The 20,911-nt window shown below is 35.7% G+C and overlaps 1 protein-coding gene across 1 annotated transcript in view; it reads right to left on the reverse strand.

Annotated features, from left to right (window-relative positions):
• Positions 1-20,911, reverse strand: part of PCLO (piccolo presynaptic cytomatrix protein) — a 539,133-nt gene that overhangs the window by 482,111 nt on the left and 36,111 nt on the right. The window contains exon 3 of the mRNA XM_027838890.1: positions 18,655-20,064. Within this exon, the coding sequence (XP_027694691.1) occupies positions 18,655-20,064 (1,410 nt within the window). The remainder of the gene's footprint in view (positions 1-18,654; positions 20,065-20,911) is intronic.

Raw genomic sequence — 20,911 nt, forward strand, 5'->3', positions numbered from 1 at the left:
AAGTTCATAAAATTGATTTAAAAGAAAGGCTTCTGGGTACATAGTGCTATTTTCCATTATTTTTAATTCAAACCTGGAAATGACTTGCCTAAAATAATAAAATAATTCTGTCTCTCTCTCTCTTCTTCTCATTTTTTTCCTTCTTTCCTACCTGAGTTTCTTCTTCATTTTTTCACCACAATTCTAAGATACTATTTATTAAATAATAGAAAGCTGCAATTCATATTGGTAGATTTAAATTAGAGACCTTTGAAGAATTAAATTATGTATCTTTGTATTTGAGGGTTTTTTTTCTATATCCTAATTCATTAATAAAAAGAAAAAAAGGAAGAAAGACTTGGTTTAGCTTCCAACTTTGTGAGAACAGATGAAAATTAATTCTGAGATACATTGTCAATTACATCTTTTATATAAATATCTTTTAAAGAGAAAGAGAAAAACCTTGGTACCAACTCATTCATTAAAAACAGAATTTTCCTGCATTTTCTCTTCTCAGTGACAATTTTCCAGGGGGGAGGGGGTGATGTCTTTTAGGAAGCTAGGTGGCACAACGGATAGTGCACTGGGCTGGCTTGGAGTCAGGAAGGTCAAATCCTGCCTCAGCCAATTACTACCTGTGTGACCATGTGTAAATCACTTAACCTCTGTTTGCCTGAGTTTCATCTACTATTAAATGGAGAAAATAATGGCACTTACCTACCAAACTTACCATTCCAGATTTTGAACCATGTTACAAAATGGCAATCATCAAAACAATCTGAAGATTGTTGTAGAAAATGAACTGACCTGCATTTTAAAGCAGGGGGGAGGACTTTTCCTCATTTTAATGTTCCCCGTATCGAAGAAATCACATATCTAGTCTCTATTCTTAAGTATTTTTGAGAAAGTTGTCAAAGGGGTCAGCTAGGTGGTGCAATAGATAGAGCACCAGCCCTGAATTCAGGAGGACCTGAGTTCAAATCTGGCCTCAGACACATAACACTTACTAGCTGTGTGACCCTGGGCAAGTCACTTAACCCCATTGCCTAGCCAAAAAAAAAATAGAGAAAGTTGTCAAATGCCTACAAAATGATAAATTACCTAAGAAGAGAAACTAAAAGCCTGAGAGATTAACTAGCATTTATGTCCAAAAATACATAGTGAATTTTGTTTAGTTAGATTTGGAATTTTTACCCATCATCCTGTGAGATTGCATCAGACTTGGTATGCACACCTCATTAGTATGCAGAGTATCCTTTACTCATCTGATTGGAAAGCTGAAGGGCTAAGAGATGAGCCTCTATTCAAAGGGGGATCCCAGGACAGTAATCTTCTAATTTATCTCCTGCTGCACTGCTGTGAATTGGACTCCATCATGATCCCATTCAGAAATCTCATCATTCTATAAAACTATATCAACCTTAGTATTCATGTCTTATCAGTTTCCTCAGTACCCTCTGCTCCTATGATTGGAGGGCTAGAGGTTGGAACAAAGAATTATTCCCAAAGCTTCCACTTAAAGAGGGTTCTCAAGTTAGCATTTTCTACACTGAATATTATGGGTTGATTTTTTTTTCAGTACCTAGCCAGAGAATTTTCACCTGCCCATCCCATATTTGTTACAATACACAAAACCACAAGTGAAAAATACTTTAGGAAAATTATCTTAATATCTGAAAATATGTCCCTTAATGCTGCTCCACAAATAGGTTTAAAAAAAACAAAACAAAACACTTAGCCCTACAAGATGCGGGAATGTATAAACTCCTTTAAAAGCAGGAACTGAGTTGCCCTTTATCTTGGAAAATCTAGTGTTTAACATACTGCTAGTGCCCCATAGGTGCTTTTAAGATGTTTGGTGATTTGAATTTTTTAGATTGGTCAGTTTGCACATTTGTGCTTGGACTAGACTTGACTTTCACTAGACATTCTCTTCATCCTTCCACCTACTGAAACAAGTCAGTTAAGTGATATATTACAAATTCCATGAATATTTAATTAATGATGACAAAGTTCATGAAGAAAAAACATTTTCTTATTTTAACTGATTCCTGAAGACATGTGCATATGTGTATACATATGGATAAAATATTTGAGGGGGCACTTATTAATTTTCATCCATATGTTATATAATAATATATAAAATACATATCATATAGTATTATATTATAATGTATTATATATTTTTATATATTATATATACACATACTATACACATACACACATATTTGAGGAGCACTTATTCATTTTTATAGATTTCTTGATAAGTGACATTAATCAACAAGATTAACTAGAAATAAGCAAATTATGCTTTGCAGTGGTCTTCTTGACTTTTTTCAATGTTATCCTCACATACTTCCTCAACTAATGACCACTGAGATCAATTAAACCAATAGGTACATAGTTTATGAAAGGACACACTGTGGAAAGGAAAGGTTCATACAGTATTGACAAGTAAAACATATATTGAGCATTAAATCCAAGTGGATAGGAAGAGCTGTTAAGGAAATTAAAGAAGATGCATTATTTTTTTTTAACAGTCACATGTTTTGAGATGATGCTCACAGTGGCCATTATAACAGAAATAGAAAATGCGTGGCCTTCAGTAGTATAAAATGACCACTTCTGTACCTAGGAGATGTTCACTAACCAGCTCTGATAGTATTAGTGTGTAATACTCAATAACTGTGATGGTCTAAAGGCTTAGGTACTTGAGATCAGCCACCTTTGTCATCACACAAGGCCTTTGTGGACTGCCATATGTGGAAGCGGCAACTATTTAGCACTTAAAATTGGGCTTCCAGCCCCACTACCACCATTGGAGGGACCAGCGACCTCTTTACTGCTAAATCCAGTGGACTTTTTTTTTTCAGTTCTGCTCAAGAAGCTTCAGTGATTCCCTGCTGCCTCCAGGATCAAATATTGACTCCCCTGTCTGGCAATTAAAGTCCTTCACAATCTGCCTCCTGCCTACCTTTCAAATTTGGTTCCATATGAATTTCCCCTACATGTCCTACAGTCCAACCAACCTGCCTACTTGCTGTTTCCTTTACATGGCATTTTATCTCCTGCCACCATGCCTTTGCACAGTGTTCAAAAGGACTAAAATGTCCTCCTTCACTTCACTCTGCTTTTTAGAAATCCTAGCTCTCTTCAAGGCTCAGCTCAAGTGCCACCTCCTTCAAGAGGCCTTCCCTAATTCTGGCAGTTGCTATTGTGTCCCATACATCCCACAAAATCATGTTGCATTTATTTTGTGCGTGTTTTGTATTTACTTATGAGTGAGCATGTGGCACCCATACACACACACTCCCCAACAGGAAGCAAGCTCCTTGAAGGCAAGGACTACCTTTCTTTTATAGCTGTATCCCCAATTGGAAGCTTAATAAACATTTAATCAACTCAATTACTCACTGTTCCTGCAGAAGAGAAAAGGCACCACATCTACTACTGTCACTGTTAGTGCCCTGGCTTTAGTTAGCACTTTATTAAGACAGTAGTGGAGAGAGATGGTGGATGGCTACCCCATGGTGCCTGAGACTAAAAGCATCTTACACCATAGAACCCTTCTGGCCATTAAGATTAACCTATCTGACCTACTCTGAGATTGGTACCAAATCTACCCAAATATTGTGATGGAAACAGACAGAAAAATGAATTTTCTTGGATTCATATTGTCTATGAGTACTGAGTGTCTTTCTTCATTACACTAATTTATCAACGACAGTAACTATCATAGTTCCCTGTACAAACTCACTCTTCATTCAAAAGATTCAAAGCATTCCCTTGCTCTTATCTTCCTCTATTCTCTACAACTCTTGCAATGTCTTTTCAAAAAACCTCCACTTTATCATAGATCACTTGTTTGACACTCTTTTTATCCTCTAGTACTCAGAGAAACTTGTTTCCTCTGGATAATATCTGATCTTTGACTTCCCTCTCTGAGGCTAACTTCTCCTTTCATGGTCTGTCTCCTGGGTAGGGAAGAGGAGTTAGTCAAATCCTTGCACATGACTGATGCACCCGAACCTTCCCTCTGTTACCACCACTCAGTAAGCTTACATATCTGTCTATATCACCCAATCCAGATCTGTGTTGCTGTCATTGACTAGTCTCCAGGTCACTGTTCCTTCTTTCTCAAGTTTAGTAACTTGGATCACATTCTTCCTCTCTACTTCAACCCTTTTTTCATATTTGGGGTTCCTAGAGATGTGCCCTGGATATCCCAGTTCAGCATCTTCCCAATTCCATGACTTAGATTTCCACTTTATAGTAATCCTTTTATTTTTCCCATATCAACCATTCTGCTCCATGCAGCAGCTGTTTCAAACCCTTTTCTCTCATCAAGCTCCAACACTTCCCCCCATCCTTTTATGCCTCAACAGAATGGAGGCCATCTGTCATGAACTTCTCCACTGCACCCACTCTACACCTCATATCCCCTTTACATCCTTACTTTTTTAATTGTTCCAGTCTTTCATAAGAAAGTAATCCACATTGTCAAGGCCAGGCCCTTTACCTATGCCTTTTGTTCCATCATTTTCCTTCTTCCTTGCCCTCCCTTCATTCATAGTCTCTCAGTTTCTCTCTCCCTTGCTTCCTCCCTCTCTTCCTTTGTCTGTATCTATTGTCTCCATCCCCAGTGCCTACAAACATGTTTAGGTTTCTCCAGTGTTAAAAAGCACTGACTTGCCCCTGGCATTCCCTTATTGGTATGCATTTCTCCTTTCACTACAAAGTCCTAAAAAGGGAAACCTACACAAACTGTTACAGCTTTGTTCACAAATCACTCATTTCTTAAATCCTATCAATCTGACTTCCAACCCCACCATGTAAGTCAATTGCCCTTTCACCCATTATTAGTGATCTCAACTATAAATCCTTCGCACTTTTCTCATCTTCCCTTAATTTATCTGAAACTTTTGAGAATGCTGACAGACCCTACTATCCAGAAAGCTCTCTCCTCACTTTGTTGCCATGACACTGCTCTTGCTCCTCTACTCCATTCTCTGCTCAACTCTCAAACTTTTTAATCTTTTATACTTGCTGTCCCTCTACATGCTCTGAGATCAGTGGTATGTGCCTTCTTGCTGTTCTGCACACAATCCACTCCATCTCCTGACTTCCTCAATTTTCACTGGCTGTCCCCTATGACTATAATTCTTTTCCTGCTCTTCTGTTTCCTACCTTTCTGGACTTCCTTGAAGTTCCAGCTAAAATCCCACCTTCTGAAGCCTTCCTTCTCCCGATAACCTCCAGGTTAGCCTGTATATAACTTGTCTGAACATAATTTTCTCTCCAACTAATCTGTGAGCTCCTTTGGAAAAGGAACAGTTTTTTTGGCCTTTCTTTTTATTACAAGATTATAAGGAACCAAGTAAGAGTATGTTAAAAGGGAGAAAGGGGAAGGCTAGTTTCCCGTTCAATTGTGTCTCAAATGGAATTATATATAGTAATTTCAGAAAGAGTGTGCATCACAATTGCTGAATGCACTGGAAACTACAGCATTAGACATATAGAAAAGGTGATTAAAGGGGTTCATCAAATGGATCAAGAGAGAATCAGGAAGGTAGTTGGATAAGCAAGAAAATAAATAATAATTCCGAAGGAAAAGTTGACCTGTTGACACTTTTTTAAAGCCTATCTTTGAAAATATGTTTTACCTGAGTGAAATTTAAAACACCCCCTAAATTTTCACCTTGATTTTTAAAAATATATTTTATGTTCTTACTATTTGACACAATTTAGAGTGAGATATTAAAGGGTAACTATTACAAAAAATATTTTCTTTGATTTATCTGACTTTAGAAAAACAAGGAAAATCTGGTCTTCATCAAACTACTTACTCACAAAATGCACTAAATGAATTTAGTTGTCTTCTCTCTCCCTAGGAGAGACTTTCTCAATATATCTAAACAGATGTGAATGTTAGAAAATTCTATTTCTGCTTCTTTCGTGACTTCACATCTCTAACGAAACTAATTCTTGAAACAAGAAAAATCAATTTACTGGAGTTAGAAACATCTTTAGCTATTATAAATGAGAAGTTCCTACTCCTCTCTTAAAGCACAGGAAGCTAACCCCTAATAAACTATGTGGATTCTATATGTTCCACCCTCTTGTTATCCTTCATTCTAGGGCTAAATTATTATTAACAATTAGGCTCATGGTCTAAATGACAATAGTACCTGATCTTTTGAAAGAGAGAGATCCTTTTTCCAGGTATAAATCACTAAAGGACATCCATCCTTCAAAAGGTTTATGTTAGTCTAATCTTCCTCTACAAGAGGCAATATAGTATCCATTACATTAATATCCTATCACACCCTAGATTTTTTATTTATTTTTTAGTTTTTAAATTAATTTTTTTGATTTATCAACAATCACTTTCATAAGCTTTTGAGTTTTAAATTTTTCTCCCCCTCCCCAAGATGGCACGCAATCTGATATAGGCTATATATATGTATGTGTGTATGTGTATGTGTGTGTGTGTATCTGTACGTGTACATTCCTATTAAACATATTTTCACATTACTGATGTTGTAAGTAAGAATTAGAACCAATAAGAGAAACCGCCAGAAAGAGGAAACAAAACTCAACAAAAGAAAAAAATAGCATATAGTATGCTTCGATCTGCATTCAAACTCCATAATTCTTTCTTTGGATATGGATAGCATTTTCCATCATGAGGCCTTTGGAGATGTCTTAGATCTTTTCATTGCTGAGAAGGGCTAAGTCTATCAATGTTAGTCATCCCATAACATGGTTGTTACTGTGTACAATGTTCTCCTGGTTCTGCTCACTTCACTCAGCATCAGACCATAAAAGTCTTTCCAGGTTTTTCTAAAGTCCTTTTGCTCATCATTTCTTATAACATAATACTATTCCATTACATTCATATACCACAACTTGTTCAGTCATTCCCCAATTGATGGGCATCCTCTTAATTTCCAAGTCTTTGCCACCACAAAAAGAGCTGCTATAATACATGTGGGCCACCCTAGATTTTTTAAATGTATTATCTGCAATGAGAAGCATTATGATATGATAGAAAACAATGTGTGACCCTATATAAATCACTTAACCTTTCAGTGCTCTGAACATATCTCTTAAATTGCAGAAAAATGCTGCCCTATATTGAGAGGAAGTTTTCTAACGAGGGCATTCCCTCTATCAGTGAAATCATAGACCCTCTCCCTTTCCCTATAATAGCAACATGAAACTAAGATGTAATGTAGTTAAACCAATCAGTAGAGAGTCAAAGATTAAATCATGAAATGCAAATGAGAGTCTCTTAAATGTCCTCATTAGGTACATAAGGATGAATTTATTATGATTTAGAATAATAGGCCTGTTATGGCAGACTTATTTGATTAAGGCTCATGGTTCCATGAACGGGAAGGGGGAGGGAAGGAGGCTGTATAAAGGCAAGGAGATTGGTGTGGAGATTATAGAGGGGGTAGCTGGATGGAATGAAGCAAACTACAGTTAGGGATGCCAGAAATAGTGTGCCAGAAGAAAGACAATATGGAGAGCCAGACCCCAGAAGCTCTTCCAGTTTCTTGTCTCTGATGTACATGGTAGGGTAGTGTGCTGATGGAGATGGCCAAAGAAAAGGGGATGCAGTGATTGTGTTATGACGGTCCTCAAAGTCCACGCTGAAAAATTTGCTTGTGAGACTGCATGGTAATGAAATCCTTTTGTTACTTCAATAACTAAACCCCATGCCTCAAAATGTGTCTCAGAGAGATCCAAGACAAAACTACCTTTTACTCAAGCTGTAAAAGGCATCCCAATGTACAAAGTTCTAGGTTCAGTAATTTTTGCATGACTTACTTTAAGAATCAATGAAATAGATGGATTTCTCTTTGCATCATTTGCTTATGCTTTAGACATGTCTGCCCAGAAATGAATGACTTTGTTGCAGGGGAAAATTGTTTTTTATTTCACCACTCAAAAGTTGATAATCCTAACCTGCTCTACTTGATGTCAGTTCCTAACCTTATATTCCAATTTGGAGTAAAATTAACTTAATCTTCTAAATACAGTGATGAGGCATATTATTTTAATAATCACAAATGACATGGTTGGTTAATTTTTATACAGTTTAAATGTCAGCTATCTGTCTAAAAGGATATTAACAATTTCAAGATGATGATAGATCAGCACAATCAGTAAAACTGCTATTTTTTAGAACTCTGGGGAATCACTATAACAATTCTAGTCTCTATGTCCTATTTAGCATAAAGTAATCATAAAATAAAACCTTTTTATGACCAAGCTACTACAGTCAAAATGTAAAAATATTTTTCTATGTGTACACATATACATATATGTATGTGTAAGCAAAATTAGGCCATGCTACCCATAGGTAAGTAAGCCCAGCCATCATTTTTTCTTACAAAATATAGTAGTTAGAAAATAATAACAAAATTCATTTATGGGGGAGAAGATCTAGAATACTAAGAAGAATAAAGAAAAATGGTAAGAATTAAGAGGAATATCCCTCACAGTCCTCAAAATGTAATATAATGCAGCAATCATCAAAACAATTGGTATAGTTAAAAACAGAGAAGCAGATCAATGAAACAAACTAGACAAGGAAGAATCAGAAGTAATAGTACTCAATAACCAGTGTTGGAGGTGGGGAGGAAGCCCAAACATAAACTACTTAGGAAAGAATTCCACATTTGACAAGTGCTAGGAAAACTAGGTAGCAATCTGGTAGAAATAAGGCTTGGACCAATACCTTACACCATATTTTGAAATAAATTCACTATGGATATACCATCTTTCTTGGTCATACCATAAACAAAATGAGGAGAAAGTTAGATCATATGCCGTTAAGAGCCACGGACAGGAGATGAATTCTTAACTAAACAAGGAATAGAAGCAAGTACAAGGGACAAAAAAGATCTTGTTAATTAAATGAATTTGAAAAGCTTCTAAACATACAAAACCAGTACATCTAGGATAAGAAGGGATATCAGTCAAATAGGGAAAAATCATAACAAATTTCTTAAATAAGGGTTTGGTATCCAAAAGATTTAAAGATAGATATCTAATAGCAATATATAAAACCAAAATAATTTCTGAATAATGATCAAAGAATATGAATGAACGGTTCTCAAAAGAATTGTAAACTACTCAACCGTATGAAAAAATGTTCCAAATCTCTAATGAGAGAAATATAAATCAAAATAGCCCTAAGATTTCACCTCACACTCAGCCTATTGGAAAAGATAACAAAAGATAGGAATAGTCAGTGCTGCAAGGGCTGTGGAAAGATAGGGAAACTAAGACACTATCAGTGGAGCTATGAATTATTATACCCATTTTGGAAACAATTTGTTATACAGATGAAGTAGATAAAATGCCCATACTCTTTGAATCAAGGATTCTATTGCTAGTCCCAAGGAGGTCATTGATAAAAAGAAAAGTCTTTATACACCAAATTATTTATAGTAGCACATATTGTGTTAACACAGAACTGTGAATAATGCAGAATCAATTGGGATCAATTGGGGAATGCCTAAACAAACTGAGTACATGAATACATATTTCTGTGCTACAAGAAGCAGTGAATATGATTACTACCTAGATGCCTGGAAATAATTACACAAACTAATGCGAAATGAAGAAAGCAAAGCCAAGAAACTGGAAATACACTGACAGCCATGTAAATGGAAAGAACAACAAAACCATTGAAGATGAATATTGCTAAATTACAAAGAACAACCTTAGCCCCAAAGAAGAAATATCAGAAGGCATCTCCTCTGATTCTTCTGCAACAATGTATGCATTTGGTGGATGGAGTGTTCATGGTTGTGGAGCACTGCATACATTGCCAGATATTTTCAGTGTATTGATCAATTTGCCTGATTTTTTTCTCTTCCTCTTTTAAATTAAAAAAAAATGTTATATTAGGATGGCTCTGAGAAAGGGAAGAGCAGGGATAAAAGGAGAAATTTAGCTTATGTAAAAAATAAAAGCCACCAATAATAATTTATTTAAAAGAAATATCTATATATCATCTATATTTTTATAAACTCTACATTGATATATTTTGAGAAGTACTTATCCAGATAGATCTAGATCTAGCTATGTATCTCCCTATTTGATAAGAATTGGGGAAAAAAGGAAGCAGACTGATTCTGAAGCCACAGGACCTGAATTCAAATTTCTCATCTCTAGGCCTTGGGAAGGTCACTTCATTTCCTTGGGCCTCAGATGCAACATCTTTAAAATAAAGGAGTTGGACTATCTGACCAACTTCAGATCTTCAACTTCAGATAAGTATTTTCTAAACTTCTCAGTTTCTAACTCACAATAAAGCTATTTTAAGAACCTTTCGTTTCTTCTCTTGAAGCACTAAGATGGCCATCATTAACACACCAGTGTCATACACCAGATTTTACTAAGTAAAAACAGAAGCTATGCTGTCATCACAAATAAAATAAAGGAGCAATTCAAATATTTTTATTTGAATCATGGCTCATTACTTATCACCATATTCTATGCATATCTAAAATAATCTTTCAAACTTCTGGTAAAAGTTCACACTTGGGCACTTAACAATAAGGTCTGTTACAAGAATTTCACAGCTTAGAAATACATTATATCCAGAATAACTGGTTTCTTGGCCTAATCTCCAAAAATATGTATCTTATATCATCCACCGTGCTAATTTAATATGGCCACTATGCACTTCTAAACTTGCTTCTCTCATTTTAGCCCTATGGCTTAGTTTCATTCTTTAGAGTGCCAGTGAGAATTCAAAAAATCCAGTCACTAAATCCACATTAGTAAAGGAGAAGAAATCTGGTAACAAATATTTTGATAGGTGTGAAGCACCACAATTTAGGTAAGTGTTGACAATGATGATAAAAGAAATTAGAGGAGGGCCAGTTATTGTTTCCAATCTTAGTTATCTGACATTTTTATTCTCATTTTTGGAAATTTCTGTTTCAGAGAACTATGGTGCTAAGGTACATTTTGAAGCTATATAACACACTGATTTCCTAAATCAGTCAGACAGGTCACTGTAATCAGATGTCCCTCATCCAGACTAATGCTAAAGGGCTGAAGTTTTCTAGTAGTAGTGGACCTTTTTCTTCAGGGCCTCCCTAGAACAACCTCTCACCAACCATGGAAACAATCCTGGAGGCCACACACAATGTACATCTGCACCTGCTCTGCAAATTATAATCCTAAAGAACTGCCAGGGGCATAGAGAGGTGAAATGACTTCATCAGAAAAAGCAATTTAGCATGTATAAGAGGGAGGACTTTTACCCAAGCCTTCCTGATTCAGAAGCCAGTAATCTGTCCACAATACTCAAAATTTCAACAAATACTATGTCAAACAGCATCAACTATTCCTAAAAATATAAATATTCATCTAATAATATTGAAGCAATGTGTTACATATCATCAGTACTTAATAAACATTTGTTGAATTTGTTCGAGGAATGGAAAAATCCTAGCAGAAAATTTTCTCTATTTCAAAGGGAAAAAAACAAGCCGGTAAGCACTATGTGTCAAAAAGGTAAGAAGAGTTGCCTCCAAAAAGGTAAGAGGACCCCCAAAAAACATCTGGACTCCTGAAGACAAATATCATCAACTTCCAGATTTTGCCTACAGTTCATCCTATTTCTCAAACATTCATTCATTTAGCACCTACTGTGTACAAAGCTATGAAGTGAATATGGTTTTACTCTGTGTAGACAGCTATGTAAGCATGGAGGCTTTCCTTACTATTCCAGTAGTGCAGTAACTGAAATGTTCTCTAGTTATAGCAAAAGCTGCAGCCACTCTCATCATCCTAAATCAATCCCACTGGCTATTTTCTTTTAATTACTGCTAAAAATAACAGTTCCACCTGACCTACACTTTCATAGGAAAGCTAGAGTGTCAGCAACAATGTACCTTCCCACTGAGTAAACTATCAGAGAGGATGCTTGCTGATTTCCTTTTAGTATTCACTAAGTCTCCTAATGCTCTATGGCCTTTCAAAATCTGTTAAATATCATGCATTTATTCATACATTTTTATTTTCTTCAGTAACATTGCAAAATACAGGATGCTACTGGGGAGTGGGGTAAGGGGGACACCTACACTAAGCTGTAAAAGAAAAAACTGACAGGCAGTAAACTAAGACAACACAACTAATAATAACACACTATAAGCAACAGGATGGGTGGAAGTAAGGAATGTAAACAGAAGCAATCACGATAATAGACGGATAAGATTTGTGACTTTCGTGAAAAAAAAGGGAACTCTATTTAAAACCTTGCTCTGCTGACTGAATGGCAAAACACTTACAAATTATCCTTCCATTCCTTGCAACGGCTGCATGCCTATGATCTGTAGCAGCAGATAATAAAAGCATGCGTATAGTGTTCAAAAATAACTATAAAAGTGGTGCTAGCTTTGCTGCTGGCCCACTTTCTGCTGCTCCACTTTCTGCTGCATTATGGAATATATCTATAAATTAAAGAACCTAATATTCCAACGGATTGGGATAGGGCCTGGCATAAAGTGGGCACTTAACAAATGCTTGTTGACTTGATTTGACTTGATATCTTTGAGGTTAAGTGTTACATAGGGATAGAGAGTTGGTCTTCAAGTTAGGAAGACCTAACATATAATTTGATACAAACAGGCTGTGTTACTCTGGAGAAGTTACTAAACCTCTCAGTGTGCTAGGAAATTTTGTGACTATAAAACATAAACTAGGTACTCAGCCACATTGGCAGAGAAATCACAGTTTTTATACCCTACAAAAAACCAAAACTTTTTACAACAAATAATTTCCTATCACTACAGTTTCTCATTAAATCAAAAAAGTAGTAAAACAGAGGAGATATTATCCAAATGTTTATTAAGCTCTCTTTAATTGTTTTAGCCTCTCTGCATGCAGGTTAGTGCTTATTTTCATGCCTAAAGTAATGTCATGGTAAATGCATACTCCTAGTCCTCTGGCTTATACTTCCTCTTGCCATAACATCTCACTTTTCTAAAAATGAAACTGAAAAAGTGACTCACACTGCCATGTATCAATATGCATCACCCTATACGTCAACATCCAGAATTAAACATTTGTTGTATTTTAAGTTCCATTTCCTTACCAATAGGAGGAGTTTAGTCTTAGACTTCTTTTCCCCTCTCCACCAGGATTTTTAACCTACAACTTTAACAATCTTAAAGAAAAACCTCTCTTGTTTCAGTATTCTATGTGACATTCCCATGTTCTCCAGCAATGAGCCACATCTCGTACAACATGGATGTTGTAACCAACCATCAATTCACCATCATCGTACAGGCTGCTATTGTCGATAACAGCAATATCACAGTGCTTAGTACAACCAATCTATTTTAAGCTAGACAAACAATCACATGATTGCTCACAAAAATCAGTCTTCTTTAGAATCACAACTCTTTCTGTTATATCATTTCTGTAAGATATAAGATATGACTTTTGAAGAAAATATAGCAGATCACTATTATGTAGATTAAGACAAACTTCTCATCCTCCAAACTTTAATTATATACGCAAAAAAAATCCTACAGTTTTTAAGGTAGCATTCATCCCCTTTATGAGATGTATTTGTGTTTTATCCGTTTACAAACCACTTTTTTTCTTTTGATTTCTTTTTAATAGGAATTATATTTGATCATGACTTTCGGACTCTTGCAAAACAGGTCATAAGAATACCTGTATTTTTAGATTATACTTGTATTCTTTCTGCAAATTCCTACAAAGAGAATCCAAATCATAGTCACACGAGGTGTTATTCAGACAGCAGATAGATAAAAATACCACCCACTACATCTTCTCTGTGCCTGTTCTAAAGGGAATTGGGAGGAGTAATGAGACAGTAAGTGGTAGTGTAGGAAAGGTGAGAAAACGGGCACCAAAGAGGTTATTAGGGCCTGCTTTTGTCTACAATTTAGATATGGTTAAGACAGGGCCAGATATTCATGAGTATGCAGTAGAAGGAGGGGAATATTCTCTGAAATACCATGACCACTCTTAAATGGTATTAAATTAATCAGAGGGTCTAACAACATCAAAATCAATGTTATTTCAAAACAATATGTAGGAATCCATAGGGGTTTTGCACCATTCTTAAGTCATTAGTACTATACTACTAGTATCCTAAGTGTTATTTTTTTTTTCATTGTTCTGGATTTGTAGTGTCCTCAGTGTGAGGAACGCCCAGTATGAAAATTCCTTCCATGGATGAAAGGTCTGCAGAATGACCATTCATCTGCAGCTATTATTAACTTAGGAAATTGTCTAACGGGCAGAGGGTAAGTGACTTTCCCACAATCACACAGAAATTGTGTTGAAGGTGACTTTTTTTCCTTCTCCATACTCTCTCTCCATATGTGTTATCATTTGACAAATGATATTTGATAAGATGCAATGGTAATAAGGGAAAATTAGAGAAAGCATATCCTGTCCAAATCCCAATACTTTGAGAGGCAACATGACTCAGTAGAAAGAATATTGCATTTGGAATCAGAGGACCTGGGTTTAGATGATGCTTCTCTTGCTTAAGTACCTATGTTACTGTGGGTATGTCACTTGACCTCATTGAGTTTTAGTTTCTTTATCAGGAAAATACGGAATTTGAAGTGCATAACCTCTAAAGTCCCTTTCAAACCTAAACAGATCATGCTATTTCATTGAAATCTAAGATACAGGAAACCATAATGGCTTCATGAGTCACAAAGGTGACATAAATAAACATCATGAACAGGTGCCCAAATAAAGGTAATATTCCAGCATTATATGACACTTCACTTTTCTATGTACTACTTAAGGCAAATTTTGTAACCAGAGCTCATTTTCAATGACTGTGGTCAATGGTGAAATTGTGACAGAAATCATGATAATAATGGCCTACACACAGTAGCCAAATTCCAAGGGTCACCAAGACTTCCTGTGAATAATGTTTATTTGTCAATAATATCATTCTTCATAATAGAAAAGATAGGACATGTCCCTTCATGGCCTTGTTCAATCATTATTTAACATATCTTCAAAGGTATGACAAAAATATAGTTTTAAGTTCACAGCAAGGATGAATAGTCAACAATATCATTTTATCCTATACCCATATGCTACGACCCTCAGAACATAACCAAGGGATAAAAACAAAAAAAGGGACATCTGCCACAACAAATTTATTTCAAATTTTGCCCACAGCAGCATTAACCATTGTGACTCTGGATTTCCAGACAAGTTCAGTTCTTCCAGATTCCTACTTTAGCCAAAACATTTCTCTCATTATTATTTAAGGACATAAGATTAGCTCTAGTATACAGCACATATTTCTACATTCCTATTTAAGATCTAGTCTATAAAAAAAGATGAAACTCACCATGAGATACAGTACACTGTAATCAAAAGACAAGTAATCTTGGATTCAGACAACTTACATTCAGTTTCTAACATGCACTATGCTTCACTCAAATCTCTCTGACCATTAGTTTCAATTCTCTCTAAAATGAGAATAATAATGCTCATACTACCTACCTCATAAGTCGATTATGAGGAAAGGGCTTTGGAAAACCTAAAACACAATATAAGTATGAATTATTTTTATATTTCAGCTGCGATTCATCCTCTACCTATTCCATACTTAATATTGTCAGAGAAAAGAGAAGTCTAAAAGCTTAAGTATTAAGACTCTCAGGGAGCTCAATTCCATCATTTTGCCACATCTTGAATTAAATTTCATCATGGGATGAGTTCTTGTCTAGGTCTTGGATTCATCACTGAAAAACAAACTTACTAAGCTGTAACTTCATAAAATGTAAGAGAAGCTTAGAATTAATTAAAAAATAAAATGATATCAGATCAGATATCAGATCTTATTTCTATCGTTCAAAAGTTGCTTATGGAAAATTAAAACAAACAAAATCTACAACAAACTAAGATACATACCATGATGAGAAAGCCACAGGACCACATTACTGTAAGTCTAGATCTGGAAGGAATCTCATCAGTCATTTAACCTCATCAACCTCTTATTTTAAAGTTGAGGAAATTTAAGGCCAAGAATATTAAATAACTTGTCCAAGGTCACATAAGAAGTACTCTTTGATATAAAAACAACTTTCTCACATGAAAAAGGAAAAGCCGATGTGCCATCCCATATAGATACAGACATTAAGATATGCAGATAGATATAAATCTCTCTATCTAGACACACACACACACACACACACACACACACACACACACACACACGCACCCTCAGCCCTCCACATCATAAATTCTGGGCTGCCAAAATACATGTGGCCAGAGAAAGAAATAATCCTTTGGGGAAAAAGCAGAAAGGGTTGAATAAGCACAAGCAATTTAAGTGTGTAAGTGTTTTCCTTATTTCTCTTCAATTTGAAAAGAGCCATGATGAGAGAAATTAATTTCAGATGTATTCTACTTTTACTACAATATATTCATAAATTCTAGAGAATTAGTTCTCCTGGCAAGCCATGTTACCACCTTTACAAATCAACTGGTCAGAGAATATCTCTGGGTTATCAGATGTGGTTTCCCACTCAAAGCATTGCTAGATGATTGTTAAACTTTTGGTAAATGCTGCCATGTAGACTTGGGGACAATACAGAAAATGAAAAGTATAAATTTTTTTTTAATTTTAAACCTCTGTGTTCAGGTGGGACTGCAGTTAAACCTTTATTAATAAATATCTTTCAAGCCTTCCAGCATTCTAAAAGCACCAGACTCCCTCAGTATTTTCCTGCAGGAAGTAACTCTTCTATTCTTATATCTTGAGAAATAGCCTTTACATGAAATTAAATAGTTAAAAACACAGAATACCTAAAAAGCTTCACCTAGGCAAGAACAAACACTTTCATTCTTCAAAGAATTACTGTAATTATGTCTGTGAATATTCACAATGGACTTGACCCCTTATTTTCCATATATACTTTAATTTTCAAAATAAATATGTCCATAGAGTTGACTCTCCATAAAATATAGTGTTTACAATTTCTATTTTTAAAATTTTTATTACCTTAATGTTATTAGTCCCTTTTTAAACATTTAAGATACTTGCCTTATACTATTGTCCTTAAGATGTTACATAAAGAATGAAATGTTGAAAATCCTAAAATAATATTGTGTAATTGTTTAAGAGTGAAAATCTCAAAAACAACACAAATTGTAATAAAGTTTTTTGCTGCTCTAAATGGTAAGATAAACACAACTTTATTTTTAGTTTGTACTTGATAATATTTAAGTTTATCTTTTTCAACATGAAAAAGTTCATGAAATACTGAATAGCAAACAAAAAAATTAAACATCATCATTTATTAATTGTGCTAGCTAGTATTAAGATTTAAATTCCAAAAATAAGGGATATGTGAGTGGAATGATAAAATGACTCTAAAGAACATTTTGAATAATATTTGAAAGCTGTTGAATTAGTTTGATGTCCAGAATTCTTGGTAGAAACTTTTGTCACTGTTGTCAAAAATGTTATCACCCCTTTTGTACATGCCTATCCTCTTCAATAACCCTATCCAGCATACCACACCAAGCATTATAGATATTGCCAAATAACTACTAATTACACATATTCCTATATGTTATTTGGTAATTTTAATGTTTGTATAATATAGTATACATATATATTATATGTTCATAAATATGTATGTATTATATGTATATATATATATATATATATGATTCTTGTTTTAACTGAAGACCATAAATTCTTTTCAATTCAGGGCCTAATTTTCCATTTCTTTCCTACATTTAAAAAAATATATTTTATTCTGAACTTAAGAAATAAAACAAGCATTTCCATAACAGAGTAGAAGAAAAAAAGATGATTATGCATGAAACTGCAAATCTATTATGTACAGTTTGCTATTTCTTTTAAAAATACGATAGTTATTATGTAACTTTTCCCCCTTTTTTCTTCTCTCCTTCTCCCCCTAGACACAAATATGTGTGTGTATGTGTGTGTACATATGTATACACACACATACACACATATACATATATACATGTAAAATCATTCTGTATATATTTCTATCTATCAATTCTGTCTCTGGATGGAGATAGCATCTTATAGTACCTAGAAAGTATAGTTCAATACTAGTGACAAAAAATTTCTGATCGCAAAACTTAAGAACTATAAAAAAAATACCTGATCATTTTCTTTTCCCCATCCTCATCTTTAACCAACCTTATTAGGTTATTCATGGTTCTTGAGTTTTCTTTGGAAATGAAAATTGATATACAATGGATTTTAAATTGTTATAGACTCACACGAACTGAAGTTTGTATTAAATAAAAGACACCCAAGACCAACAATGCTGACATAGTCATAGGATAGGTACCTAACTAACAAATAATATACTTATTTAAGCCATGAACCTACAATTCCAAAGAATTAAGGAACCATTTTTATGTGAATTTCCCATGTTTCTTTTTTTTCTTTATCCTAATATATTAGCCAACCAGGAGGTAAATCAAACCACTTTTTAACATGATGGTAGCATTTCATAAACAATTAAACAGTTTATAGTTAAAGCATGATTAATTTTGTTTTGCTCACCAGAAGTACAATTTTCTCATCTCATAATATTGATCACTAAAATATCATACAATAAAAAAAATACCATTTCCTACCTCAGTTAAGTGTGGCGTTGGGTTAAATCCACAGAGATTGCATACCACATTCTTGCATTCTGTACAAGTATTAAAGTTGGGAGGATCCTTAGAGCCCACATTTAAGCCAGTTTTACAAAGGGGGCAAGTAGATTTTGGCTTGGTGGGCTTTTCTGATTCCAGAGCACCAGTAGCCTTTTGTGGTTCTACCAGTTGAAGTTTGCTATCTTTTGTGGGAAGGGGCTTCTTTTCTGATTCTGTGCCTTTGATTGGGGCAACCTGTTCAATTTTAGGCACCTCAGTTTTTTCAGCAATTGGAGTTTTTGTGTCCTTTTTAACAGGTGTGGTTTTAGGAACTGTTTGTGGAGTTTGACTGGTGGGCTTAGGCAGTACCTGAGATACAGGCGGATGTGGAGGAGGAGGGGGCTGTTTGGTTGGAGCCCCTGGCATACCTTGTGCTTGAATTCCTGCTTGGCCAGCTGTGGAAATTAAATTTGATGCCTGGCTAAAGATAGATGCTCCAAATCCAAATAGTTTCCCAGTCACTGTCTCTTGGGGAGTTGTGGGCTGTGATTTGGGGGCATCCGTGATACTTCCCAGATTAAGACTGAACCTTCTTGACTGATCTTGAGTCTTTGGGGGCTGCTGGGGTATAGGTGTGGGTTGTCCGGGACTAGGCTTTGTGCCTGGGAGGGTAGGCAATCCTTTTGGCATTTGCTTGGCATCTGGCTTGGGGCTCATTTTGGTTTGTGCTTTCTTAGGGTCTTCCTTTTTTTGAACTGGATCAACTTGTTTTTGACTTTTACTCTCTGAAATCACCCCAGGTTGTGAAGTGAGTTTGGAATCAGATGGAGTACGTAATGGGCCTTTAGAATCAGGTGGGGCTTCTTTATCCCCCACTGGTGGGATAATTTGTGTTGATTTGGCAGAATCTGTTTTAGGAGGCTGTGCTGTTTTCTCCTGAACCTGTGATTGTATTTTGGAGCCTGGGAGATCAGGTTTCGCTGCAGCTAACGAGGAAGCCACAACATCTGCTGTAGGCTTCTGTATCTTTGGCTGTTTGGGTTTGTCGTCAGCCATTGGTGCCTTGGCTTCTTCAGATTTGAAAGAAGCCTCTGGGTGAGGAGTTGGCTGGGTTATAGACTCTCTTGGGGAAGGCTGCTTGGCTTTTGCTGGAGGAGATCCTGGAATGGATGGTTGTTTTGTGAGTGGCGGAGGCTTTTTAATCTCAGGGGGCTTTGAAAGATCTGGTTTAGGGGTACCATCTTTCTTCAGGGAAGTCTGCTGGGATGGAGGGGCTGGCTTAGTCACAGAAGATGCTGTAACCACAGGGCTAACCTTCTGTTTCTGCTGAGGAGTTGGTGGAACTGGGGCCAGATCACCACCCAATGCTCTTTGCATCTGGCAGTTTAAACAAAGCCACTCTTTAACCTGTAAGAAAAAAAATAAATGTAATTGAAATGACCATTCAGATGGTTTACAAAAGATTATAAACTGGTAAATAAACAAGAATTAAATAAATATTCACAATAAGGAATTGCTCCTTGATGACAGAGGTTATGTCTTATTCATCTTTGTATGCCACTAAATGCCTAGCCCTTAACATGTGCTCAATAAATATTTGTAGAATAAACAAATGAACATCTCCCGAATGAATCAAAACATTGATTACAACCAAAACAGTTAATGGAATTAAAGACTGGAGATCTGTATAATGTGAAATAGCTATGCTTCTGAAGAAAAGGAGAGATTGAATATTAATATGATAGTGCATTTCCTTCTCAGGCATTTCATATATATATATATATATATATACATACATACACACATGTATATGTATATACACTCTTTACTTTAATTAGTATCAAACTTGTCCTTTTGCTCCAACCAGATCTGATTTAGGCAGAAATCAAGGAACACAAAAAAGTGTGTTAAAAATTTCTAAGATTGGGAGGCAGAACCAATATGGTGGAGTAAAAGCAGTGACTTGTTTGAGGTCTCACGCAAAACTCTCCAAATAACTGTAAAAATGACCCTAAACAAATTCTAGAGCAGCATAACCCACAAAAAGACAGAGCGAAACAAATTTCTAACCCAGGACAACCTGGGTGATTGATGGGAAACGTCTGTTGCGCTGGGCTAGGAGAGGAATGCAGCTCAGTGTGGGCCACCAAGTAGGCAAAGAGGGCCCCAGCAAACTTGGAGCAGGCCTCAAGGAACTGAATCCCTGGCAGCAGTGGTGGCTTCCAGACTTCTCAACCCACAAATGCCAAAGACA

Source organism: Vombatus ursinus, unplaced genomic scaffold (genome assembly GCF_900497805.2).
Source record: "Vombatus ursinus unplaced genomic scaffold, bare-nosed wombat genome assembly UNPS02014830.1, whole genome shotgun sequence".
Taxonomy (NCBI): domain Eukaryota; kingdom Metazoa; phylum Chordata; class Mammalia; order Diprotodontia; family Vombatidae; genus Vombatus; species Vombatus ursinus.